Below are 26890 nucleotides of genomic sequence, written 5' to 3'. Positions count from 1 at the left end.
GTGACTTCTCTTCAGGAAGGATAAACACCCTCTTCCATCCTCACAGCTGCAGACCTCAGCAGAGAACCCCGGGGCAGCGAGAGCACCCAAGTCAGGGAGTAAGAGCCCACCCCAGGGCTACAGGTAAAGAGCAGCAGCATGTCACGGAGGGCACAGCAGGGAACAAGCACTCTAGAAACCAAGAAACAGAACCAACAGAGACGCCCAGCACACACCTCAGCCTCGACAGGTCCACTATTAAAATCACAGCATCCGTCTGTTCCAGTTTCACTGGGGTCACCCCAGAACTCCTCATCTGCTTCTCCTCTGAGAAATTATATGTGTTTCTGATTTTACCTCCTCAATCTTTTTTTAAAGTGTGTTTTTATTTTCTATTTTTGGGCTGCACTGTGCAGCATGTGGGGTTTTAGAGCCCAAATCAGGGATTGAACCCACATCCTCTGGATTGGAAGCATGAAGTCTTAACCACTGGACCACCAGGGAAGTGCCCGTTACCTCCACAATCTTTCTCAAACCCGCACCTTCCTCTCTTTCGCCGCTGGCTCCTGCCCTGTTCCAGACCCTCACCATCTCACCCTAGAACTTGCGTCTGCTCCTTCCCTGTCTGATCTCTACTCTGGCAAATCCACCCATAGAAAGCAAACCATCCCACTTCCCTGAAGGTGGCCCTCCCTGACACTTCCCTCCCAGGAGGGTACAGTCCAGGTGTAACACACAGGGCTCTCCTTCCCACCAACCTGCTTCCCCTGCTCATCCTCGATCTTCCAACAAGGCCAAGCCACTTTTATTTATTTGTACACATCCCATCATCTCTCCCTCTTTGTGCCACTTTTCAGGTTGTCTCATCCTTCACCATACCCTCTCCCACAATCTAATTAAATCCAACTCATGCCTAAAATCTTAATTCAGGTGTCAACCCCTCCAAGAAGCCTTCCTTAACACCCCTCCCGTCTCATTTCCTACCATAGGCTCTTCCGTCATTAAATCTAACATCACATGCTCTAAATCTCTGTGGAGCTACTTCCCCCACTAGAATGAAGATTCTTGATGGTAGGGTCCATGTCTAACTTGGTTTGCTATATCTATTGCCTGGCATAGAGGAGATGCTTTAAAAGTAGATAAATGAATGAGTACATAACAACCATATGTGGGTAGACTGTGCCACTTCTGTGCTGGAGTCAGAAGCCCTCAAAATGAACAGAATTTCCACACACACACACACACAACCATCACTATTAGTGGGTCCCACCCAGTACTCCGTCTACTGATCATGCTTCCAACATACAGAAGCTGCTTTAATGGTGTTTGTTTTGCTCCGCCCCTACCCTAGTAGGTAGTATATGGAAGTGTCTGCCTTGCAGATATTGTGTGATTTGTCCTTTTTAAGCTGCAGTTTTCCATGTGTAAAATGGACTCTATTATAGTATCCACTGAACAACAGAATTACTGTGAAAATTGAATGAAATAAAATAAGGTGTATGGTCAGAACTCAGTAAACAGTAGATATCACTACATTAGAAAATGGTGCTGATGAGAGACACACAGGTAAATGCAGTGGGAATTCAGAGGTGAGAATGCACGTGAACACTGTTGTTTTTAGTAAAACATCCCTCCCCCTCAAAAAAAGGTTTTTTATACATAATCGATAGCTCTGGGAAATTCCACTGTTGTAGGTTTACTGTGTTGTTATAAAAAGCAGTGTTTGCATTCACTTGCCAGGCTTAACCAGTGTGCATGCAATGGCAGCAAGAACAAGAAACGCATGGAGAGAGAAAAAAATCAGTGCATTAGGCAAGGATTTCCCAAGACTTCGGTCAGGCTCCTGGAGAAATTGTACACGTTCACCTCCTGCTGCTGGGCGAAGTGGTGGGATGGAAGGCCTGGCTCATCATCTTACAAAATCAAAAGCGTTATAAACTCATTTGTTCCCAGCCCAGGTCCAAAAGCTAATCCTCATCCTAGTGATAGTAGGTGATCATTTGATGAGTCCCATCTGCAGATGAGAAAGTCCAGGACTGCAGGCCAAGACCATGATTCCTGTTCTGGTTTCCCGGGGGCCAGGCCAGTTCCTATTCATCTTCCCTCCTCAGCAACCTCCTCGCTTACGGAAGTCCTCTTGGCAAGACAATGGGAGGAGTGGAAGCTTCTTCAGCTTCAGCATCAATCAACAAATAGCCAATGGGCAATTTCAGAACATCCAGACCTGTGCCAGGTCCTTTGGGCAAGTTTTGCAGATTTAAAAAGGATGTACACTGAACAGCAAAGGAAACCATCAATAAAAGGAAATCTACAGAATGAACTGCAGAAGGTATTTGCAAATAGTGTATCTGTTAAGGGGTTAATATTCATAATATATAAAGAATCCATACAACTCAATAGCGAAAAAACAAACAACCTGATTAAAAAATGGGCAGAGGAAATAAATAGATCTTTTCCCAAAGAAGTACAAATGACCTACAGATCCATGAAAAGGTGCTCAACATCACTAACGCCAGGGAAATGGAAATCAAAACCATAAGATATCGCTTCATATCTGTTACAATGGTCATCATCAAAGAGACAAGTGATCAAAAGTATTGATGAGGATGTAGAGAAAAGGTAGCCTGAGTTGGTGGAAATAAAAAGTGGTTCAGCCACTACAGAAAACAGTTTGGAGGATCCTCAAACAGTAAAAAATAGAACTACCACAGGATCCAGCAATCCCATTTCTGGGGATATATCTGAAGAAATGAAATCACCATCTCAAAAAGATGTCTGCACCCCATGCTCACTGCAGCATCATTTACAGTAACCATAGAAACAACCTAAGTGGCAATCAACAAACAGATGGATAAAGAAAATGTGGTGTGCATATACACAGTGGAATGTTATTCAGCCATTAAAAAGAAGGAAATCATGCCATTTGCCTCACCATGGGTGGATCTTGAGGATACTATGCTACGTGAAATGTCAAAGAATGACAAATACCATATGATCTCACTTGTACGTGGAATCTAAAAAAGCCAAAGTCACAGAAACAGAAAACAGACTGGTGTTGCCAGAGCTGGGGGAGAGGGGAGTAATGGGTGAAGGTGGTCAAAAGGTACAAACTTTCAGTTATAAGATAAATCAGTTCTGGGATGTAATGTATGTTATGGTGAGCACAGTTATCTGCCTCTTACCTTCCAGCCCTGCACTGCTCAATGCAGTAGCCGCTGGCCATATGTGAACTGTTACTTGAAATGTGACTGAGTTGAACTGAAATGTGACAAAAGTGTGAAATATACACTGGTTTTCAAAGACTTGGTGTAAAAAAAAGGAATATAAAATATCTTCTTAAATTTGTGTTTATTACATATAGAAATGGTAATATTTTAGATATATTGGGTTAAATAAAATGTATTATGACAATTGATTTCCTATATACTTTCTCAGCATGACTGCTGGAACATTTTGAATTACATTTGTTTTTCAAATTCTATTTCCATTGGAGAGGGCAGTTCTATATTGACCTCACAGTCTGCTGCGAGCATTAAGTCAATAAACCCAAGAAGATCACCTAGTACCGAGCCCGGAACAAAGCACCCAATAGCTAGTCTGAATGTTAGAATGACCAGTGTTTTTCAAAAGTTATAGAGCCACGTTTCCTTTTTCAAGCAACTTCCTCTAACAGATTTTTTTAAAAGCACTTCTGATTAAAACAAAGGGGTGTCCTCTCCAGTCGCCCATTCACCGTGGGCACCACCTCCACAGCTTGGAAACCCAAGGGGTGAGATCAGCTACACCTATGGCTAATTCATGTTGATGTATGGCAGAAATCAAGCCAATGCTGTAAAGCAATCATCAATCAATTAAAAATAAATAAATACAGCTTCTTAAAAAATAAATAAATGTCCTGCAGGCTTTTGCATCACACATCTATAATTTCAGAGAAGGTAAGAACGTGGTACTGGACAAAATCAAGGTGTCTGTGGCAGAACTTTCCAAATGGTCATGGAGAGTTTCCCTGGTGGTCCAGTGGTTAAGAATCAGCCTGCAAAGCAGGAGACACCAGTTTGATCCCTGGTCTGGGAAGATCCCACATGGGGCAGGGCCACTAAGCCCATGTGCCACAACTACAGAAAACCTTTGTGCAACAACCAAGGCCCAGCACAGCCAAAAATAAACTAAAAAAAATTTTTTTTTAATGGTCACAGATCTTAAATGTTCTCACCACAAAAAAAGAAACGATGATTCGGTGATGTAATGGAGTTGTTCGCTAAGGCTATGGTGGCAATCATGTTGCAAAAGAGAAGTATATCGAATCAACATGTTGGAGGACTTCCCTGGTGGTACGGTGACTAGGTAATCCACTTGCCAATGCAAGGGACATGGGCTCAATCCCTGATCCAGGAAGACTCCACATGCTGAGGTTAACCAAAGCCCGTGTGTCACAGCCACTGAGCCTGTGCTCCACCACAGGAGAAGCCACCGCAATGAGAAGACCAGGCACCACAACAAAGAGTAGCCCCAACTCCCAGCAACTAGAGAAAGCCCACACAGCAGTGAAGACCCAGTGAAACCAAAGGGGGGGGAAAGAATCCAACGCATTGTACACCTCAAACTTACTTACACAATGTTATATGTCAAGTATATCTCAAGAAAAATTAATCAAATGCCAAAAGTATGATCATGGAAAAAACCACTATTTTGCTTGGGAGAATCAAAGTGGTTTGGTACCATGTCTAGATAGTCCAGAAATCGAGGTATCATGAATGTAAACGGGGTCACCTGTGGGCCCCTGGATCATCACCTGCCCACACAATACCTACACACCACAGCAGCTCTCTCCTCCTCGTGAGGGCTAGCTCCACAGAAGGGTAACAGGGGACACTCAGCCCCGACACCACAATGACTCTGCTGTTCTGAAGGCAGCTCTGGGTTCAGTCGGTCCTGCTGTCTGCCAGGCAAGTCTCCCAGCTCTCGCTGTAGCTCTCGTCCCTGGTGCTGGTGTGAGTGTGTGAGTGTGTGTGTGTGTGTGTGTGTGTACAGGGACAGCAGCCAGCTCTTTGCCGGGCTCTCTAACAAGTTCCGCGAGTCTGTTTGTTAAAGAAAAATTCCAGTGGGTGCATCCAACACATGGAACTCAAGAACAGAAATTATATTTATCCGCCCCACTGCCAAAGAGATCACATGCCCCGTGAGTCACTCCAGATGTGCTCAAAAACAGAGTCTCTCTGTGGAAGCCCAGTGCCCCAATCCCAGAGAGAGTAGGAGTAAGAGGTCCCACTCCTGTCCTCCCTGGGAGTAACCCCCACTCCACCCTTGGGAGGCAGGAGAGGACGTCTCTGCACAACTGAAGACGGAGGGGTGGTAAGAACCTCACCACTGCCCTGGGAGGACCAGGACAGGCATACCTGTGGCTCCTGGGGTCCCCTTGGGTTCGAGGGCAACGTCTCCCTTTTTGGAGGAAAAGATGTGTTGGAAGACGTTGCTGCTTCTGCTGCTGTATTCCGATGCTCAGGCCACTCTGTCTCACAGGTGGACCAGGGGTGAGTTGTCTTTCCTTTATTTGTTTGATGCTTATGATTCTTTCTTGAATATCATTAGGAATCTGGAGGGGTGGAGGGAGCAGAAGGAAATTAGAAGCCCTGTGCCCTCCTTTGATCTCCTGTCAAATGCTTTATGCTTCTCAACAGGCTAGAAAGTGTTAGAAGTTGATGGGGGAAATGACACCCAAAAAAATCAAAGCCACTGAGAAAACGGGATTGAGGTGGAGAGTGCAGAGAGCATCCCTTCCCGACAGGCCGGGGAGAAGGTCATCTTTGCTTTGTAGACTGTGGACAGACTCCTGCAAGTGCCCTCCAGGGTGCTACCAGCTGGGCAGGGCGTGGGGAGAGCAGGTGCCCAGGGCTGATGCTAATATGATGGCACTGGGGGCGCTGGCCGGCCAGAGTTCTGCCCCCTGGGGGATGTGGTGTGTCTACGTGGAGGGCTCCACACTGCTTCCTGAGCAGGAGTGGTCACACCTTTCCAGCTGGAGAGAGCTGGTCCAGCAACAGAAGAGGGGTAGTAATTGCCTCGGCAACCTCGTGTCTGCCAGGCTGCTACCACCCCAGCCAGCCTCCCCCAGAAAGGAAGAAGCCCAGCAAGGCTTCTCCCCACGGCCGACTTCCTTCCCCTCAGGACACGGCTCCTCAGAGCTGGCCTGGCATCTTTTTCTGGTTCCCGTGGGCAGACACGGGCAGCACCTCCGGTCAACTAAGATTTATCACTTAGGAAGCGAGGGACCCAAAGTGCTGACCGATGCATGCCGATCTGAACTGAAATCTTTCTGTTGCCTAAAGTCAATGAGACCTCTGTCCTGGAAAGAACTGGAAAAAGAAGTCAGGTTCGCTGGTATTCCCAGAGATCCATAAGTGGGGTGAAGATGGCAGAGCAGCAAGAGGATGAGCCCCCTCTGGTTCTCAAGGAGAGAGTCAGGGAAGGAAGAAGCGGCCAGCTGGGGCACGGAGCAGCATGGAGCAGGTGGATCTGATATGGGGAAAAGCAAGAGTCAAGGCACTTATTAGGGTTCTTATTCCCTCACTCGTAAACCTGAGATTAGGGACTTGCCAATTCTCTATACTGGGCTGTGAAATGATTCTTGCCCAGGGACAAATAATTAATGAAGCATTTTCCCTTTTTTTTTTTCTGGTAAACATCACCCACACACACACACTTCCCTGCTCATCATGTGCACAAATTTGGGGGGCAACACTTGGAAGCACAGAGCAAAGAGACCTTGGTGTTGTGTTCTGTCGCTTATCCCTGTGTGACACTGAGGCCTACCTTAATTTGCCTATTAAAAAAGGATGATAATATCCACTCTTCCTAACACACAGGCTGTTAGAAAGCCAAATGAGATGGTTTTATTTATTTATTTTTTTACAAGTCTTGTAAATACAATATAGCTGCATCATGAACTGCAAGGAACTCAAAAAATTTTAAGTTCTGCCTCTAATTGGCTGTGTGATGTCTGGCAAGTCTCTTGACCTCTCTGAGCTTTAGTTCATAAACAGATAACATATTATCAATAACAGAAAGTGACCCTCATTGTGTTGTCATGTGAGGGTCATATTCAAATATGTAAATAAAACACTTCCTAGATAATAAGGAGCTATATCAAGGTCAACTATTACCTACCACTTAAAAAAATTTCATTAAAAAAGTGTGAGGTTCTCAACAGAAAACCTATAGGTTCTACAGCAACATCCAGAGAGCAGTTGCTCCAGCCCTCTAACTCACTCTTCCCTGGGGAAGGTCTGCCCTCCCCATCCCCCATATCGATAACAATCTATGTAAAGACACAAAGCCAACACAGCTGAAATAGAGGCCTCCATGAGGCTGCTGATACTAAGTGCTGGATTAGCGGTTCATGTCAGCATTCAGAGCCAACAAATGATATAGGAGCCCTTCCAACCATCATCAAGTCTTCCACGTGGTTGATTTTTTTTAATTCATTTTTAACATTTTGTCTAATCATGAAAATAATCCAAAGTCGTCATTTTTTTAAGATGGAATGGGAGTCACACCCAAAGAAAACCAATTTTTCCAAACACATAAACTGTCTCTTTCACCTTCATCCTTACTCTAAGCCCACCCCCGCCTCCATCGCCAGGCCTAATTTAGAAGAATTCCCTATGGAAAGAGTCAGAGGGCGACTTCTCCCTACAAAGTCCTCCTCCCTCGATCCCGCAGCACCACCCCAGCCTCCACCCTCCACCTCCGCCTAGCCCCTCGGGTGAAAGTGGGGAAATAAACCCAACAGGAATATACCCTGCGGCAGGACATCTTTTTTTCCCCTACCATTCTCCCAGCCTCTCCCTGAGACACGCTCTCTAGGATTCTGCCCTGGGAGGTGGCTCCCTGGGCCAGCGTGGCTGCTCCAGCCTCACCGACTGGATTAAGACTAAATGACTCACCTGTGGTTAGCGAGGCCTCCTGGAAGTGGACACACCTGGCCCAAGTCCTCGTCCCACCCTGTCCTGCCGGCGCATCACTTGGGGGACTGCAGGGAACCTAGCCAGTCTTAAAAAACAGAAAGAAATACATGCATGAATTCCTATAAATATTTAATTTTTATTCCATATACATGTTATTTCTTGTTAAAGTAGTTTCATAAGGAAGGTGGCTCTTCGGTGTCATTTTCAGCTGTCCAGTTCAGTGTTTTGTGGATTTTCAATCATGAATGTTCGGTGGAGGGAAGGGCCCCAGGTAGGGATTGACTCACTGGTCCAGCATGACCGAGTAACCACTTTGTTTGCTGCATGTCACTGCGTTTATGCAGCTGTTATTCTGAACACTAACAGGTAGGAAAACTGGAGGAAGGGAAGAAGTTAACATGCCCCCAGATCCCTCCGTTGAAAGCCTAGAGCTCGACCTCACTCCCGTGCTCAATTTCTAGCAGCAGAGCCTTGCTGTCCTCATCCGCGCCTCTCCATCCCTTCCAGGTGCTCCCAGCATCCCCTGACTCCACTTGAGTGGTGGGGCTCCCCCTGGGTGGTGGGGCTCCCCCTGGGTGGTGGCATATTCTGGCCAAGGGGAGCCGACTCACAGCAGCCCTTTCAGAAGTGCTCCAGGAAGATGCCCAGCACAGGGACTAAGATTCTGGCTTCTTCAGAATGGCACTGTGTTTCTAAAGGCAAGGGTTCCCAGCCGCCCGCTGCCCCCCATCTAATGCCTGATGATCTGAGGTGGAGCCGATGTAATAATAGAAATAAAGTGCACAATAAATGTCACGCACTTGAATCATCTTGAAACCATCCCCCGCCCCAGTCCATGAAAAAATTGTCTTCCACGAAACCAATCCATGGTACCAAAAAGTTTGGGGACTGCTGTCTGAAGGGCTGGCCCAGGAGCCAAAAAGTAAATGACATCAGTAGGATTTGGCAAAAGATCTTTTATAAATGAGGGCTTTTCTTTCCACTTCCATGGCTGTTTCCATAGAGTTGCTTCAACTGATTGATTAGAAATTTGAGTCCTTCCCAACAAGGTCTTTGGCACAGATGCTGTACACAGTTACACAGAAGCCACAGTCTTAATACCGTTCTGTTTGTTTGCTTTTTTAACCTATTTGAGAGATGGGAGGGAAGAAGAGATTTCTGTCACACGTTATAAAAGTCAACAAGAAGACCAGGCTCAAAGCAAAAATAGGCTCTCCCATTTAGGCAGGCTTCCGCCTGCACGTCTGGGCAAGAAAGCTTGAAGGAGCTACGGCATAGAGAGCAAGACAGGTGCCAGTCTTGACTGAAATAATTAAAAGTAGCTTCTCTGGTGTGAAGAAAAGGGAGCCCTTCTTTGCTGTTGATAGGAATGTAAGTTAGTGCAGCCACTATGGAGAACAGTACGGAGGTTCCTCAAAAAATTAAAAATAGAGCTACCATATGATCCAGCAATCCCACCTCTGAGAACATATCTGAAAAAAACTTTAGCTCCAAAAATACACGCACCTCAAAGTTCATAGCGGCACTATTCACAATAGCCAAGACATGGAAGCAACCTAGATGTCCATTGACAGAAAATGGATAAAGAAGATATGGTACTGATATACAATGGAATACTACTCAGCCATAAAAATGAAATACTGCCACTTGCAGCAACATGGATGGATCTAGAGGTTATTGTAGTAAGTGAAGTCAGACAGAAAGATAGATACCATATGATACCACTTATCTGTGATTTCTAAAATATGATACAAATGAACTTGTTTACAAAACAGACACAGAAGACAAACATGTAGTTACTAAAGGAGAAAACGGGTGGGAGAGGGATGAATTAAAAATTTGGGATTAGCAGATACAAACTGCTGCTGCTGCTGCCAAGTCACTTCAGTCGTGTCCGACTCTGTGTGACCCCATAGACGGCAGCCCACCAGGCTCCGCCGTCCCTGAGATTCTCCAGGCAAGAACACTGGAGCGGGTTGCTATTTCCTTCTCCAATGCGTGAAAGTGAAAAGTGAAAGTGAAGTCACTCAGTCGTGTCCGACTCTTAGCGACCCCATGGACTGCAGCTTACCAGGCTCCTCCGTCCATGGGATTTTCCAGGCAAGAGTACTGGAGTGGGGTGCCATTGCCTTCTCCGCAGATACAAACTACTATATATAAAACAGATAAAAATAAGGACTTACTGTATAGCACAGGGAACCATATTCAACATCTTATATAACCTATAATGGAAAAGAATACATGTATTTATGTGTGTGTGCTCAGGTGCTTAGTCATGTCCGACTCTTTGCAACCCCATGGACAGAAGCCCACCAGGCTCTTCTGTCCATGGAGTTTTCCAGGTAAGAATACAGGAGTGAGCTGCCATTTCCTACATTGAAGATCTTTGGCTTCTACTCTCAGGGAGATGAGAAGTCACCGAAGTTCCCCGGCAGAAGATTGATATCATGGAACCTATGTTTTCACAGAATTGCTCTAGTTGCTTTGTTAAGAATACAGTGAGGTGGATGGACTTCCTTCCAGTGGTTAAGACTCCATGCTTCCATCGCAGGGAGCATGAGTTTTATGCCTGGCAGGCAAACTAAGATCCCTCCTTGTGTGACATGGTCAAAAAAAGGAATGCAGTGAGGATGCTGATGGCAGCCAAGGATGGAAGCAGAAGCACTATTAGGAGAAATGTTCATGGTTTAGACACCTGGAGGTTAGCAGGGATGTGGTAAGAAGTAGCCAGATCCCAGGTATGTTTTGAAGGTAAAGCCAACAAGATTTGCTGATTCGTTGGATGTGAAATGTGAAAGATAGAGAAAAGGCAAGGATTACTCATGACTCCCAGGTTTTGGCTTGAGCAGCTGCGAGAGATGGAAAGACAGCAGACAAAGTAGGAGAGGAGGAATAGGTGCGAGGGGTGGTGGGGACTGGCATTGGGTCAGGCATCAGGAAAGACAACTATTACAAATCCAAAAGGAGATTCCCATAGGCAGGTGGGTATCTAGAAATCTGACCTGGAAATACAAAGCAGACGATCAGTACGGAAGTCCGGGTGGTGAGGAGAGAGGAGTCATGCATCCTGACACACGCTGAGGCCAGGAGTCAGCAATATGAAGAGATGGATGCGGAGTAAGAGCAGCCAGCAAGGGAGGATTTTTTTTTTAAGCAGTAGCAAGCAGCAATGTGTTTTCATGCCAATTTGAAAACTCAGTAGAGAAGGGAAAACTAATGATGTGAGAGAGAAAGGTGGAAAGGTGAGAGAGTCTTTATTGGTGACCTGGTCCAAGGCTCTAGATGAGAGCAGAGAAACAATAACAGAAGGGAAGTCAAAGGATCCAGGCAAGAGGTGGGTAACTGGTATCAGGAAAAAGGAGGAGGTGTGGAATCATCTATTTCATGCTGAAATAGAGTGAGAGGAATCAGGAAATGTGAGTAACGGTTAGGCAGCATTTCAGGCCCCTCCTGAGAATGTTGTTGTTCAATCGCTCAGTCGTGTCTGACTCTTTGAGACCGCATGGAGTGTAGCACATCAGGCTTCCCTGTCCTTCACTATTTCCGGGAGCTTGCTCAAATCCATGTCCATTGAGTCAGTGATATATCTAACCATCTCATCCTCTGCCACCCCCTTCTCCTCCTGCCTTCAATGTCTCCCAGGATAAGGATCTTTTCCAATGAGTCAGCTCTTCACATCAGGTGGCCAACGTATTGGAGCTTCAGCATCAGTCCTTCAGTGAATATTCAGGACTGATTTCCTTTAGTATTGATTAGGTTGATCTCCTTGCAGTCCAAGGGACTCTCAAGAGTCTTCTCCAACACCACAGTTCAAAAGCATCACTTCTTTGGCGCTCAGCCTTCTTTATGATCCAACTCGCATCCGTACATGACCACTGGAAAAGCCCCCGCTTTGACTATACATACCTTTGTTGGCAAAGTGATGTCTCTGTTTTTGAATATGCTGCCTAGGTCTGTCACAGTTTTTCTTCCAGGGAGCGTCTTTTAAATCCATGACTGCGTCACTGTTTGCAGTGATTCTGGAGCCCAAGGAAATAAAATAACTTTGCATAACACATTATAAATCAAAGCTAGAGATTTGTTTTAAAAACATGTGTGATTCATTTAAGAGTATGTTTTACACCATATGTATTCATTCATTTCTAATTAACCACATGTATACTTCCTGTAGGACCTCCCTGGTGACTCAGACCAGGATCTGCCTGTAATGCAGGAGACCTGGGTTCAATCCCTGGGTCGGAAGATGCCCTGGAGAAGGGAATGGCTACCCACTCCAGTATTCTGGCCTGGAGAATTCCATGGATGGAGGAGCCTGGTGGCCTATAATCCATGGGGTTGAAAAGAGTCAGACATGATTGAGCAACTAACACAGACACACACACACATGAACACACATACACACCCTGTCCGTGAGATTGGAGGAGTTTTTGTTCACCTGGTTTTTGGTTTTGCTTTGTTATTATTAATTTTTAGTTTGTATTGAGTAGAGTTGATTAACAGTGTTTTATCGGTTTCAGGTGTACAGCACAGTGATTCAGTTAGACATATGCATGTATCTATTCTTCAACTTTTTTTTCCTATTTAGGTTCTTACCGAGTAGTGAGCAGAGTTCCCTGTGCTATACAATAGGTCCTTGTTGGTTATATCTATTTTAAATATAGCAGTGTTGGGTTTTGAAGCCCATGAAACCTGGATTTTAATCTCAGTCCTTATTACAAACCAGTTGGGTGGCCGAAGGCAAGTTTCTTAGCCTCCAAGTTTCTTCATCTATAAAATGGAATGTGAATCCTTACCTCACAAGGTACAAAAGCCCCCTGCCCCACACGCACCGTCCAGCAGCCACAGCAGCCTGAGGTGTACGTGCAGAAGTAGGGCATGGGAAGAGGCGGGGAGGGTCCATCTCTGAGATTCCTGTGCTCCCCACACAGACTTTCTGAAGCAATAACCAGCCCCAGTCCAGAGGCTGACCTTATTTCTAACAATCTTCCCTGAACTGTTATTATTTTAAAAGCTTTAAGAACAAGGGCTACTGGAAACAATGTTTCCATTATTAAACACAGCTTTCATCAGGAAGCCTTTTCTTCCCAACTCTTGAGAATTAGTGGTCCACCAGCGTGTCTGCACCTTAAAGGAAGTGACTGTTCCCGGGGAAACAAATGAGTGAAGAAAGTGCAGGTCTGAATAACTTTAGGGCTCATGCTGGGACCTTGTTCCCTTCTCTGCCCTTCCCCTGCTGCTGAGTGATTTTTTATTTTTTTAAAGAGAACAAGACCTTTCATTTCACAATCACAGAGAAGACATAAAGAAGTTGCTCTCAGATCCTTGAAGAGGGGTTTCATGGTCAGAAGAAGACATAGCCCACATCTGTTCCTCTTCCCGCCAAGGAAAGTGCAGCCCTCCTTGTTTCTCCATCTCTGTATCCGAGAACACAAGGCTCTTCGTCTTTTCAGTTCAGTTCAGTTGCTCAGTCATGTCCGACTCTTTGAGACTCCATGGACCACAGCACGCCAGGCCTCCCTGTCCATCACCAACTCCCGGAGTTTACTCAAACTCATGTCCATTGAGTTGGTGATGCCATCCAACCATCTCATCCTCTGTTGTCCCCTTCTCCTGCCTTCAATCTTTCCCAGCATCAGGGTCTTTTCAAATGAGTGAGTTCTTCGCATCAGATGGCCAAAGTATTGGAGTTTCAGCTTCAGCATCAGTCCTTCCAATGAATATTCAGGACTGATTTCCTTTAGGATGTCTCTTTCAACTCTTCAGATGCCCGCATAAGGCCCTGTCAGATGGGAAGCAGCTCTCAACTCTAGCAGCGCATCCGCTGCTTGGCAGTGGGTCTGGATAACCCAGTGGTTACGGACCCTGCCTGCCTATTGTAACACCGGGGAGCTGTCAGGAGTCCCAACGCCTACATCCATCCACCCCAGAGATGCCTGTGAACTGGCCTGGGAGGCAATTTTGGGCATTTAGGCCTTTAAAGTTCCCAGGTGATTCTAAGGCATGGTCAAAGTTGAGAAGCCCCGGGCTAAACTGGGAGTGGCCACTCAGCCTGGCCAGCTCCTTCTACACAGCACCCTCTGATTCTCAACCCAGGCTGCCATTCGAAGCACCTAGAAAGCTTTCAAAAAGTTGACTATCCCAATCACATCCTAGTCACTTCAATCAGAACTTCTTCGGGTGCCCTGGGTGACTCTAACGTGGGGTCCAGGTTGCAAACACGTGGAGTAGATGCCTTGTCCTCTTCGGCTCCACAGGCAGAGGCCGCAAGTGAGCAGAGGCTCACTCCAGCCCTAAAATCTATGCTTCTGTGGGAAAGGGGCACTTTTCTGGCAAAGAGAACAAATTCTGCTAAAATTCTGGGCGAGGAACTACTGTTCTGGAGTTCATAGGTTCCGTCCCCCAAAGTGGTTTGAGGAAGTAGGGCTGTCCCTCTGCCCATCCAGGTCCCCTTCAATGTAAGGATTCAGTCTGCAACATCTGCATCTTGTGTGCACCCTGAAAGCCTGCCAGGTTCTCCTCCAGGCAGACAGAATCTGAAAGCATATTTATCCAAGCCCCTGAGGAACTTGTGGGCTAGATAATAAATGGATTACAGAGACGGCAGTATTACAGCAGTTCTATAGCCAGGCAGTTTTTCCAGGAGGTTGGGATCCTACCAGTGAGCTTTTCAGGAAATGTCCTTTACATCAAAGATGTTTCACTGTTATCACTTCTGATAGAAATCCTTCTAAACGCTTCTGCAGTTCCCTTCTTCAACATTGTACTCTGGACATCACCGGACCCTTCGCTGGTGGCCCAAGGTCACCATATTCAAGAAACAGAGCGATAGTGTATAATTATGCAAATTGTGCTTTGCACAACTTCAGGGGATGAATCTTCCCTTGAAGTCTCACCCGTTTTTATAGCTACTTGCCCAGTTTCCTGGTAGATCACAACCAAGTGTCTCAAAGAAGTGGCCCATTTTTCTTACAGCTGGCAGTGGGCTTGCCAATCCTTTCTGCACCATGTCTTGGGACATGGAGGGGCTAAGGGGATGGATGGGACCACCTGCTTCTAGCCTGATGGATCCAGGAGAAGTGCAGTTTCTAATGACTATTCCTACGGTGGGCTTCTTGTGTGGCTCAGTGGTAAAGGATTCACCTGCCAATGCAGGAAACTTGGGTTCAATCCCTGGGTCAGTAAGATCCCCTGGAGAAGGAAATGGCAACACACTCCAGTATCCTTGCCTGGGAAATCCCATGGACAGAGGAGCCTGGAAGGCTCTAATCCATGGGGTCACAAAGAGTTGGACACAACTTAGTGACTAAACAGCAACAAAAATTCCTATAATATTCTGTCTTCTCTTTCTCATGTCCTCTGTCAGCTCCTCATTCTTGGTCCTCTCTGCCTCTAGCAGTTCGCCCATCTTCTCCCAGCTACTCCATCTCTATGCAGCCACTGAGGAACTTCTGTGTCAAGTCACTGATTTTATATCCAATGCGTTTCTGAGTCAAGCCCTTGGCGCCACACATCCCCAGAGCCAGTGTCAAGGTCTGTGCAGCTCTCTTCCTACACGTCGTCACCTGTGCTTAGATTCTTGGCAGCCTTACTCCAGGTGGCAGGGGAATAAGGCAGAAGTCTGAGTCTGGTTCAAAGGGTTGTCAATAAACATAAACCAGTACACTTCATTCTGATGAAGTGCTGAAATGTGCAGTGTTAGTAGGGAACAGAAGTATTAGGGAGCTGTTTGTTGAATTGGGGGTGGGGGTGGGGGGTGGTCAATGCTTTGCTCATCTCTTTTTTTATTTGTATTGAAATATATTTGATTTCTAATGTGTTAGTTTCAGGTGTACAGCCAAGCGACTCAGTTATACGTATCAAGATTCTTTTTCTAGATCCTTTTCCATTACATGTTATTACAAGATATTGGGTATAGTTCCCTGTGCTATCCAGTAGGTCCTTGTTGCTTATCTATTCTATATATAATAGTTTGCCTCTACTAATCCCAAACGCCTAATTTACCCCTCCCCTCCACCTTTGGTAACCATCGGTTTGTTTTCTACGTCTGTGAGTCTATTTCCATTTTGTAAATAAGTTTCATTTTATTTTAGATTCCACATAAAAGCAATATCATATATGTTTTCCTCTGACTTCCTTCCCTTAGCATGATCATCTCTAGTTGCACCTATGTTGCTGCAAATGGCATTATTTCATTCTTTTTGATATCTGAGTAACATCCCATTGTTTATGTATACGTACCACTTCTTTATCCATTCATCTGTCAATGAACACTTAGGTTGTTTCTATGTCTTAACTACTATAAATGTTTTTGTTCTAACATAAAGGCCTGTAGGGATTCATACTCCTTAGACATACATATTTTTCAAAACTTTCTGAAATGATTCTGATAAGAAGCCAGGTTTGAAATTATTGGTGTGAAATAGTAACCTCTGATATGCCTGGGACTCTCTGGGACACACCAGGGCGGTCTGTCACCTCTCCCCCTCTGCATCCACCGCCACTCGGAGTCACTTTCAGGAATGGCTGGCTGACCTTGGAGTTCACCCGCGGGGAAAAGCCAGTGCACACAGCAAGCTCTCAAGCTCACTCTTAATTTCTTGCAGCCATGCTCTTCCCTGCCGCCTACCGGCCAAAGAGATCCTCAACGCTGCCCTTGAACCCCGTCCTGCAGAGCTCCCTGGAGGAAGTAGAACTGCTCTATGAGGTAGGCAGAGGGCAGAGTGAGCAACCCAAGTCACGGAGAAGGCATTGCTCCTTCTCTGTGGTTTTTGGAGGAGTGACCTGAGCCCCTGACAGTGAGTGGCCTCTGCTGCCTGGGGAACCAGACTAGACTTGTGTGTGGAGGTCCCAGAATCCTGCCCACCTCAAAGGCAAGTGGTCTTCATACCCCTCTCTCCTGTCCCACCTGTCATCCCAGGGATGGACAACATTAGGAATTCAGTGGAGGCAAAATTAGAGATTTAGACTGGGCTCAGAGGTGCCCCTACCAGCACCCAAGCAGCAGAACAGGGCAGTCTGCCCCGGCCAGGGCTTTAAGCCAGGATGGGTCAGCAGCGCCCAGACAATGCCACACCTGTTGTCTGAGCGGAGCCGAGTCTCGGTAACCTCACACAGGGAGAGCCCCATTTTCAAGTCTGGGGCCACCCTCTGCCTCTCACACCTCTGGCACCATGACTCCACTTCTCCAGACCACGGTGAATTTCCCAAGGCCCTGTGGTTTGGTTTAGGGGTGAAAATGCAGGCTCGAGATCTGAGCTTTAGTTCTGCTTCTGCCACCTGTCGGCCACGTAACCTTACATAAGCCACCATGTCTCTCTGAACCATAGTCTCCTCAGCTGTTAAACAAAGGGCTCCAGTGATCACCCAAGTCCCCCTTCTGCCTTGAGGTCTTCAAGGACTAGAACTGTCTGGCTGAGAAGGAGACAGCCTGCCGCAGCCACGTGGCTGAGCCAGGCAGCAGATTTCAAACCCTGCCTCAGGGAACAAACTGGAAAATGCACAGCCTTTGCCAAGACATGAACATGGGAGTCTGAGGAACAGATCTGCTTTAGGAAGATAACAGACAGTAGCATGGAAAATGGGTCAGAGCTGGGGAAAGCCAGAGACAGAGGGAAGAGTCAGGACTTATTAGATTCCTGATATGAGCCTGGCACAGAGCAAATGACAGACCTTACCCCTACCCTTAAAGAACAGGTAAGAAACGAGGACAGATCTCTGTAACCCACTTAATTCCTAGCACAATTCTCTGTATCCTTCGAATTCCCAGATTTTGATTTTGAAGTATCCAAAACAGTCAGTTTGTGCTGCAGAAGAGTTTTGGTTGGCGGGAGGGAGAAAGGAGAGAAGGGGGTGACTTGGGACACTGGAAACAACAGTCACTTAGCAGTGGATTAAAGCAGGCTCAGTGTTAGATGCCGCCCATATTTGTCCTATTTACTCCTCACACTATCCCAGTGAAGTGTTCTTAACCACGTCACAGAGGGATAAAACAAGGCTGAGAGAAGTAACTCATCCAAGGTTACACAGTGGGAAAGTCAGACCCGGGACCCAGGTCTCTTGATTCCGAAGCTCTTTGTGAGCCACCTCCCTTACATGAACACATGTAATCATGAATCTGGTGATGCTATGTCCTCAATGACCATGGGTGCCTCATGCCTTTCCACACCCCGTGTTTCTCCCCAGTTCCTGCTGGCCGAACTTGAGATCAGCCCTGACCTGAAGATCTCCATCAAGGACGAGGAGCTGGCCTCCCTGCGGAAGGCCTCGGATTTCCGTGCCGTCTGCAATGACGTGATCCCCAAGAGCATCCCCGACATCCGGCGGCTGAGTGCCAACCTTTCCAGCCGCCCGGGCATCCTCAAGAAAGAGGACTTCGAAAGGACAGCGCTGACCCTAGCCTACACGGCCTACCGCACGGCCTTGTCCCAAGGGTATCAGAAGGACGTCTGGGCCCAGTCCCTCCTCAGCCTATTCCATGCCTTGAGGCATGACTTGATGCGGTCCTCAGGTCCGAGAGCATCTCCCTGAGGGACTGGCCTGCTCCAGGGCCACGGAGCTGGGACCAGCATACAGTAATCCAGAAATTCCTCATTCTCTACTCCATTTACAGAGACCAGCCACAGAACACACACTGCCAACTCAGAGCTGCAGAGATCAAATAAGGAACCCTGCTGCTCTTTGCCCCTTGTAACTTCTTGATAAGCGAAAGATTGTGATTTATACCATAATGTGACCTGAGATGGAAAAAAGGGCTGTGATGGTAATTCAAGATGCCTCCAGAGGGTGAATGGTTGGCCTGGCGAATTGCAGCAGTATAACATATGCTTTAACACTGACTGCCCATGACACAAACACCCAGGAGTGAGGAAAGACACAGGAGAGACATCATAAAAATTTGGGCATGACAGGAAGGTGGTGGGCGGGGGACAGATTTCTTTGGTCCTAAGAGATCAGGGTGCTGGATTGAATGAACGTCTTTCCAAAGTTCTGTAATAAGATATAAAGAAACGTGTGTGTGTGTGTGTGTGTGTGTGTGCCAAGTCACTTTAGTCTTGTCCGACTCTGTGATCCCATGGACTGTCACTCTCCAGGCTTCTATGTCCATGGGATTCTCCAGGCAAGAATGCTGGAGTGGGTTGCCATGCCCTCCTTCAGAGGATCTTCCCAACCCAGGGATCGAACCCGCCTTTCCTGTGTCTCCTGCATTGGCAGGCGGGCTCTTTACTGCTAGCACCACCTGGGAAGCTCTAAAGAAACTAGAGCCATAGCAAAATAAATATATTGTTAACCAAGGGCCTACTTCTCAACTTTTTCAAAAGCCCCCAAGAAGAATCAGTCAGAAAATCAGTTATGACTTATATACCAAGCTTCTTCTTTCCTGAAGGCTGGTCTAATTTAGCAGAGAAATATGAAGGAGGCCCACAGAAATGCTACTGTAATGCCTTGCCTTTTGAACAGAGAAGCCAAGCTAAGGCAGAGAGGGTCATCCTGACAAGAGAGGTGGCACCCATGCCCTGGTCTGTCTATTCTAATGCTAAAATTATTGAGCATCCTCAGAGAATTAAGTGCACCAAATAAAAGTGATTTTCAGATGACAAAATTTTAGCCCTTCAAATGCCAAATATTTCATTTCAGAATTATTGACTTGATCTATTTTAAACTATACATATGAAATGCCTTACATTTTTATTTAGTATCTTGGGGACATCCTAGAGTAGGAGTTAGATAAGATCTAAGATCCCTCTACTTCTAAAATTTCCACTGTCATTTAACTATGAAATGTTACAGGGGGGACACCTGGATCTGCGTTGTGCAGTCTGCTGGACTGCTTGTATCAACCCTGAAAGTTCCCAGGCTTTGTTAACTCTGAATCTGGTATATTTCTGCAGCCTTCCTCAGAGTCAGGCTATAAGAGTGCACTTTCCTCTGCTACCAACATAACTTGACCTTTGCAATTTGTTCTTTCTAACTGGCCATGGCCTGAAAGATAAGATTGCAAGTCTTTTTAGCATTCTATGTTAAAGAAGAGTTAATCCATGAAGGTCCCTGCCAGGAGTAAATCACCTCAATTCTAATTAAGATTCCTCACTAGCTCAGAGAATGCTTCCAGCTTCTCCAAGGTTTACGACTGGGTTCAAGAGGCTAAAATCGAAACAAGTCAAATCTTTGAATAAGCGAGGACTCACTGAGCTAAATCTGATTCTGAAATGGGTTTTTAACAATTGTTGTTTAATGATGATGAAAGCTGGTTTCGACTTCTTTAAAATCTTTGAATAAGGGAGCCTTACCTAGCAGTACAAGCTGCAGGATCTTTTGAAGAAATATCAGGATAGATAGATATCAGGATAGATATCAGAAATATGTATTTATCATCAAAGAAAAGTCTCATTTTGCATCCTCACTCTCAGGCTCAGAAGACTAACCAGCCAGTCTCTCGTTCTCATTCCCCAGTATACCTCTTGTACACCCCCCAGATACAGATTCTGATACATACCTTTCCATTTAATTTCTTTCTAAGATCACATGTTCTCTTTGACATCATCACTCCACTTGTCTCTTTGTGGTCATCGGTGTCTCTGCTGCTCTGTCTTTGGGTCCGATTCTGATATCTCTATATCCATTCCTCAAGGCACGTCTTGATTTCTTCTGGTTAACCTCTCACTGTCTCTGCCTGGCTCTCTCTGATGCTCACTGTCTCCTTCAGGGATTGCTGCTAAGTCTGCTAAGTCACTACAGTCGTGTCCGACTCTGTGCGACCCCATAGACGGAAGCCCACCAGGTTCCCCCGTCCCTGGGATTCTCCAGGCAAGAACACTGGAGTGGGTTGCCATTTCCTTCTCCAATGCATGAAAGTGAAGTCGTTCAGTCGTGTCTGACTCTTAGCGACCCCACGGACTGCAGCCTACCAGGCTCCTCTGTCCATGGGATTTTCCAGGCGAGAGTACTGGAGTGGGGTGCCATTGCCTTCTCCACCTTCAGGGATTGCTGTCTGATTAAAACAAAGGCAAAACAAAGGTACAGACAAGTTAGGGATTGCCCAAAAATTAGATTAGCCTCACAGCCTACCTTCAGTGTTGGGGCTTTGCCTGCATGAGGGTTGGGGAGGGGGTCAGCTGAGGCCTCAGTCCCTGGACACTGCGTACTAGTCTGACAGTCAGTCCTACATCTGCTCTGGGGCTCCATGCCTATGAGAACGGATCTAAGAGCTTTCCTCTAGTCACCAGGCAGAAAGGCCCACACTTGGTACCCTGAGCACCATGTGAGGACACACAGCTGCTCCCAAGGGCAGGAGATCCCTGAATAGGAGAGGGTTGTTCTCAGAACTGGTGATAGCAGTGGGAGTTCATTCATTCACCCTGCCACAAATAAATTAAAGGCACTTTTGTACTGATAAATTGGGTCCAAACTTCTGTGGCAGTCAACTGAAAAAAAAAAAAAATGGAACAAGAAGGACACAACCTTTTTAAAAACAAATGAAATTTTCATTTTTGTTACTAGATGTGTGCGTGTTCAGTCATTTCAGTCGTGTCTGACTCTTTGCGACCCTATGGACAGTAACCCTACAGGCTCCTCTGTCCACGGGATTATCCAGGCAAGAATACTGGAGTGGGTTGCCATGCTTTCTTTCAGGGGATCTTCCCAACCCAAGGATCAAACCCACATCTCCTGCAGCTCCTGCATTTCAGGTGGATGCTTTACCACTGAGCCACCAGCGAAGCCAGTTATACTAGATATTGAAACACTATTTTAGTCTTAATATAAATTGTTTACCCACAAAGAGTTTTACAGCAATGACTTCATTCATAAGCAAAATCAAATATTCTTCTCAACACCACCACGCCAAATCACGACTCTTTGCCGGGAGAGCAGTGAAGGAGTAGCCTGGACAGCAATGGACTCTCCCATTTTCTCTCATGAATGCCACGCTGTACACACTACAGCCACAACCAGACACATTTGTCATATTCACTCAAAGAATAATTCAGAGTGTGACATCAGTGGAAACTTGCCTGGACTCAATGGAGCCCTTCTGCCATTTCTAGATGCTGGGTAATTGTAGCATCTAAAAATCCTGGAAGTTTCTTCTATAGTTGGCATTCTCATGGCTACCTCTGGGTCCTCCCTCAAGGACACTGAAAAACATCTATAGGCTGAAACTTCCATTGTTCTGTCCTCTCACCTGGAATCTAACTAAAGGAGAATCACATAAGTAGTGAACCAGAAGATATTTCAGGGGCATGCACAGGGCATGCATGCATGTTAAATCTCTTCAGTTGTGTCTGACTCTTTGAGACTTCATGGACTGCAGCCCACCAGGCTCCTCTCCAGGCAAGAATACTGGAGTGGATTGCCATGCCCTCCTCCAGGAGATCTTCTGAACCCAGGGACTGAACCCATGTCTCTTAAGTCTCCTGCATTGGCAGGCAAATTCTTTACTGTTAGTGCCACCTGGGAAGCAGGGCACTGATCTAAAATTAAATGCTTGTTAAATGGTGCTCCTTACTTCCCTAACCCATTTTAATGTCTTTCTTTTTTTTTTTTATTGTGGTTATAAAACATGTCATATGAAATTTACCATTCGAACCGAACCATTTCTAGGAGTACAGTACAGAACATTTAGCTACATGCACACTGCTGTGTGAAAGATCTCTAGGACTTATTCATGTTGCAAAAACAATACCTATGAAACGACATTCCACTTTTCCCTCTCCTCATGGCCCCTGGTAACTACCATTCAACTTTCTAATTGTTAGACTACTTTTGATGCCTCATATTAATGGAATTTGTCTTATATTTCTGAAGCAATGTGTAAAATTTCCTTAAGAAAATGTTTTGTCTGAAAAAATGGAAAGAGTCCTGAAGGTGAACTACTGATATGACTGCGTCACATAATTTTATTTAACAAATATTCACTTGCTCCTGCTGCTGCTGCTAAGTCGCTTCAGTCGTGTCCGACTCTGTGCGACCCCATAGATGGCAGCCCACCAGGCTCCCCCGTCCCTGGGATTCTCCAGGCAAAAACACTGGAGTGGGTTGCCATTTCCTTCTCCAATGCATGAAAGGAAAAGTGAAAGTGAAGTCATTCAGTCATGTCTGACTCTTAGAGACCCCATGGACTGCAGCCTACCAGGCTCCTCCGTCCATGGGATTTTCCAGGCGAGAGTACTGGAGTGGGTTGTCATTGCCTTCTCTGAATATTCACTTATATTGTAATAAAAATGTCATGATCGAGTTTCCAGGCTCAGTGGAATCCTTGTTATCTCAGATTATCTCACCAAAGAATTTGAAGTGGCTCACGGGTTTAGCATCGAATGTTGACTTCCACAGCTGTCTGCATCCACTCTCTTTAATGTTTGCCACCAAAACATCACACACATGTCACTGTTCTTCCTGAGTTTCAAATTCATCACAAAAAATGAGGCTTGAATGTAGTAAATATGACAGCCAGTCTTTAATAAGCACTTAAAGAGAGATGAGTCATAGTAGCTCATCCTCCAGTGGCAAGACAATTTCCAACCAGGTCACCCACAGCTGCTCCTGTTTTAGGGGTCAAGAAGTGGTTTTCAAGACTCACCTTTCCAGATTCACTTCACCTTTACCCTGGGGAGTGTTTTCAACTGGCATAGCTGCAGACCTTAGAATGCCATTTTTGGGTTCTGTGAATTCAAGAACATGAATTTCATAACCCTTGACTTCCCCACAGCACCTCTCAGATCAAGGCAATGCTGCCAAAGACCATCAATTATAAAAGTGTGGGTGCTTTCTCTCTCTCTTTCTTCCTTGCTCCATATCCACATGACCTTTCTGAGAAAAGAGAAACGCTTCTCTTCTTCTATAAGCAGCAGAAAGAGTCCAAAGGCTGCAAAGGCCCTATTCTTGAACCCATCCATTTTTTTCTGCCCTCCCACCTCCTCCTTGCACACCAGTCAAAGGAAGCCTTCGGCTTCTATTTTGGTAAAGAGCCTCAGAGAGAAGCATTTGAACACCTTCTCCAGCCAGAAGGACCATGAACGTCCTCCAAATGCCTCTGAAATAAAATTGGTGTCTAGACTTTTCCAGAGAGGCAGTACCCTTCCCACTCTCCCTAAAAGATCTGTGGTCTTTCTGAGAGGCTAACATCCTCTGCTGACTCAGATGCTTTGTATTCACCTGGGCACTGAAGCAAATGGTCTTTGCCACCAGGGAAGTCTGAAAGACTTAATGTTGTACAGTGGTGGTGGTGGGTGGTTTAGTTGTTAAATTGTGTCAGACTCTTTGCGACCTCGGGGACTGTAGCCGGCCAGGCTCCTCCTGGAATTCTCCAGGCAAGAATACTGCAGTGGGTTGCTATGCCCTCCTCCAGGGGATCTTCCCAACCCAGGGATCAAACTCGCGTTTCCTGCATCTTCTCCGTTTCAGGCACATTCTTTACCACTGAGCCACCAGAGAAGCCTCCTGATCTTGTATCCTCTGGGGCAAATGTCTCCAGGGTTGATGTTTCATTTTCTCCCTGCTACCAGACATATCTTCCTGAGGACTAGGTCAGCAAGTGGCCCTCACAGAGAAAGCTCAGTGTCTTATGCTTTGGATCGTTAAAGCAGTGTGTGAGGAGGTGGGATTATGTTTACCGTGATGGTCATCACTCCGGCCCCTAGGATGTTTGAGGAACAAAAATAAGCTTTGCAAGTTTCTTGGGTTCTGCGGAATCAGCAGGCCCCTGCTGGGACCAATCCCGAACCACCTTTGGAAGAGATACTGACTCATTCTTTCCAACGTGCTGATTGGCTGCGATGAATGGGCGTGGCTACCGCCTCTGTCCCGCTTCCCATAGGTGAAGGAGTGTTAAGGTGGGCCTCTAGCAGGATTTTGTCCCGTGACGGAAAAAGGAATGTCTTGGGGACTTTTTTTTTTTTTTTTTCTCCTGCTCTGGAGGCCCAGGCTCAAGGCAAATTTATAATGGGAAACCAATTAGAAGGAAAGAAGTCTGAACAGAGTTAAGGTGCCAGGTCCTGGGAGAAGAGACCAGCATGCTCTGCTGACAACCCTGGGGGTTTGTTTTAAGGGAAGGAGGGCGGGGACGACTAGACTTTTTAAGGGAAGGGGGCACAGCCGGCACAGGTAGAAAGTGAAGATGGTACTGCCCAAAGCAGGCCATCAGTGAGAAGAATGATGGAGGGCGCCACAGACTCTTGGCATCTTTTATTTTTTCGAAGCTTTTAAATGACTTCGAGGCCAGACAGCTGCAGCAGAGGTGTACTCTTGATCGATTAAGGGGGCTTTTGCTGAGCTGTAGAATAAAGTGACTCCATTACTGATCTAGCAAAGGGAGCAAGCCACTATGGTCCTGTGGGTCATGCTTTCCCGCTTCCTTTTTGCTGGGCATGAGGCTATGCTCACCAATCCCACCTAAAACCGGAGGCGAGGAGCCCGGCTTTTGGTGTAGACAGGGGCTCTACCTGCCTTCCTGTTCTGCCCATAAAACGAAAGAGGACTCTTGGAAGCCGAGAAAGGTTGGAGAAGTCTTTCTGGACAGAGGCGAGCGTCGCCAAGCAGCACAGCACTTGGCTGGCGCGGGCTCCGAGGGGCGGAGGTCCAGGATGGGCTTGCTGAAGGGACTTCTCGGAGCCAGGAAGCTGCTGCTCGTCATCCTCGTGCCGCTCCTGCTGCTGCCCCTGCCCATGCTCTACCCCAGCAGCGTGAGTACTGGCCTGTCCCCTCCGGGGGCCAGTGGGTCAGCTGGGAGGTCAGAGGGGAGGTCGCTGGAGGGAAGAGGGGCGCTCAGTGCAGAGTTCAGCATGCTCTTCTGTCGGTGTCAAGAAGTGGAAATGCTTTCCTGGAGAGGGCTCACATGCTTTCTGCCCAAAAACTGCCATGTTCAATCCCCAGTTCCCCCAACCTTTACGGCCCCCAACCGGGAGTGAGATAAGAAGGGGGGTGGGTCATTGGCTGAAGTGGCCCGTCAGTGGGCCAGGTGAACACCGATAAGGATGCTCTGGACAGTGGTGTTTGCCAGGAGTCAACATGTGACCATGGCATGAGAGAGCGACTGGACATGCAGGAAGACCTCCCCATAGAGGAGGGGGCAGGGAGGGAGGGGATTGTGGACCCCAGCCTGGGGTGTGCTGGGGAGCAGTCCCCAGCCGGGCTCTTGTCCATCGAGCCAGGGTCCTTGGGTGACCCACAGTGGGCTCTAATAACCACGGTTGGAAACTCTTAATAAGTTCCTCCTGAACTTTAAGTTGAAAGTGGAACTTGGCTGCCTGCCCTGGCCCCATGCATATGGCCCTTTGATTATCTGTATCCTCTCTGAGCGGTGGAAGGAGAGACAACAAATGACTTGATTAAAAAAAAAAAAAAAAAGAGTAAGAGCCCGCAGCTCTAGATAGTGACCGAATTTTTTTTGTCCAGGTTGGTGTGAGCCGAAGACCCATAGCTTCCTTTTCTTTCTTTCCTCTGGCTCCTTTTCTCCTCCTCCCCCGCCTCTCCTCCCCATCCCTCCTCCTGCGTCCCTCCTCCTCTTCCTCCTTGTGTTCCCTCTCTTCCTCCTTGTCCTTCTCCTCCTCCCAGTGTCTTTACCCCTTCCCCCAGCTGGCACTACCCTTGAGACTTTAGGAAAAATAAGCCAAGAAAGGTTAATCATGTTTGTGGGAGGGGAAGGGCTGTCTTTCCATTCAGCTCCCTGAGTAACTTAGTAACCAAAAGTAATTATAAAGTTAGAGGGGATTAGGACTGTTTCTTAAAAACAAACTGGTTTAAATCTTCAGTAGAACAAATACCTCAGAGTGCCAGGGAGCCGCTGATGAAAGCCGGGCTGGGATTAGCAGACAGTGATTGGTGCTGACAGTTTTCCTGGCTGACATACTAGTCTGCTTTTGGCTTTGTCCCCAATAGGGTGATTTTCATTTCTGTCCATGTTGTTGTTTTGTTTTACTCAATGTCAGATGGATTTAGGGAATGCCAGCCAAGTG

General features: G+C 46.6%; 2 protein-coding genes and 1 long non-coding RNA gene across 6 annotated transcripts in view; 2 read left to right on the top strand and 1 right to left on the bottom strand.

Moving 5' to 3' along the window:
- Nucleotides 1–7275, bottom strand: part of LOC129659546 (uncharacterized) — a 76158-nt gene extending 68883 nt beyond the window's left edge. The window contains exons 1-3 of the long non-coding RNA XR_008718117.1: nucleotides 7144–7275; nucleotides 6263–6492; nucleotides 5376–5572 (exon numbers count right to left, since the gene is read on the bottom strand). This is a non-coding gene — a long non-coding RNA (uncharacterized LOC129659546). The remainder of the gene's footprint in view (nucleotides 1–5375; nucleotides 5573–6262; nucleotides 6493–7143) is intronic.
- FAM180A (family with sequence similarity 180 member A) lies at nucleotides 5380–21530 on the top strand. The gene is made up of 3 exons (XM_055591010.1): nucleotides 5380–5510; nucleotides 16547–16647; nucleotides 18126–21530. The coding sequence occupies exons 1-3, from the start codon at nucleotides 5435–5437 to the stop codon at nucleotides 18468–18470; spliced, it is 522 nt and encodes a 173-aa protein (XP_055446985.1). The 5' UTR covers nucleotides 5380–5434; the 3' UTR covers nucleotides 18471–21530.
- A 3353-nt stretch (nucleotides 21531–24883) lies between these two features.
- SLC13A4 (solute carrier family 13 member 4) overlaps nucleotides 24884–26890 on the top strand; it is a 43365-nt gene continuing 41358 nt past the window's right edge. For all 4 annotated transcript variants that reach the window (XM_055591006.1, XM_055591005.1, XM_055591008.1 and 1 more), the window contains exon 1: nucleotides 24884–25618. In XM_055591006.1, the coding sequence (XP_055446981.1) occupies nucleotides 25304–25618 (315 nt within the window). In that variant the 5' untranslated portion in view covers nucleotides 24884–25303. The remainder of the gene's footprint in view (nucleotides 25619–26890) is intronic.

This window comes from Bubalus kerabau, chromosome 8 (assembly GCF_029407905.1).
Source record: "Bubalus kerabau isolate K-KA32 ecotype Philippines breed swamp buffalo chromosome 8, PCC_UOA_SB_1v2, whole genome shotgun sequence".
Classification (NCBI taxonomy): Eukaryota; Metazoa; Chordata; class Mammalia; order Artiodactyla; family Bovidae; genus Bubalus; species Bubalus kerabau.
The sequence above is the reverse complement of the archived record's forward strand: the minus strand, read 5'-3'. Positions and strand labels throughout refer to the sequence as shown.

What these genes read in the sequence shown, in the direction of transcription:
- FAM180A (XM_055591010.1), top strand. Translation starts at nt 5,435, where the DNA reads ATGTGTTGGAAGACGTTGCTGCTTCTGCTGCTGTATTCCGATGCTCAG. An exon ending in GTCTCACAGGTGGACCAGGG is followed by an intron (nt 5,511 to 16,546) that starts GTGAGTTGTCTT and finishes AATTTCTTGCAG; the next exon opens with CCATGCTCTTCCCTGCCGCC. An exon ending in AAGTAGAACTGCTCTATGAG is followed by an intron (nt 16,648 to 18,125) that starts GTAGGCAGAGGG and finishes GTTTCTCCCCAG; the next exon opens with TTCCTGCTGGCCGAACTTGA.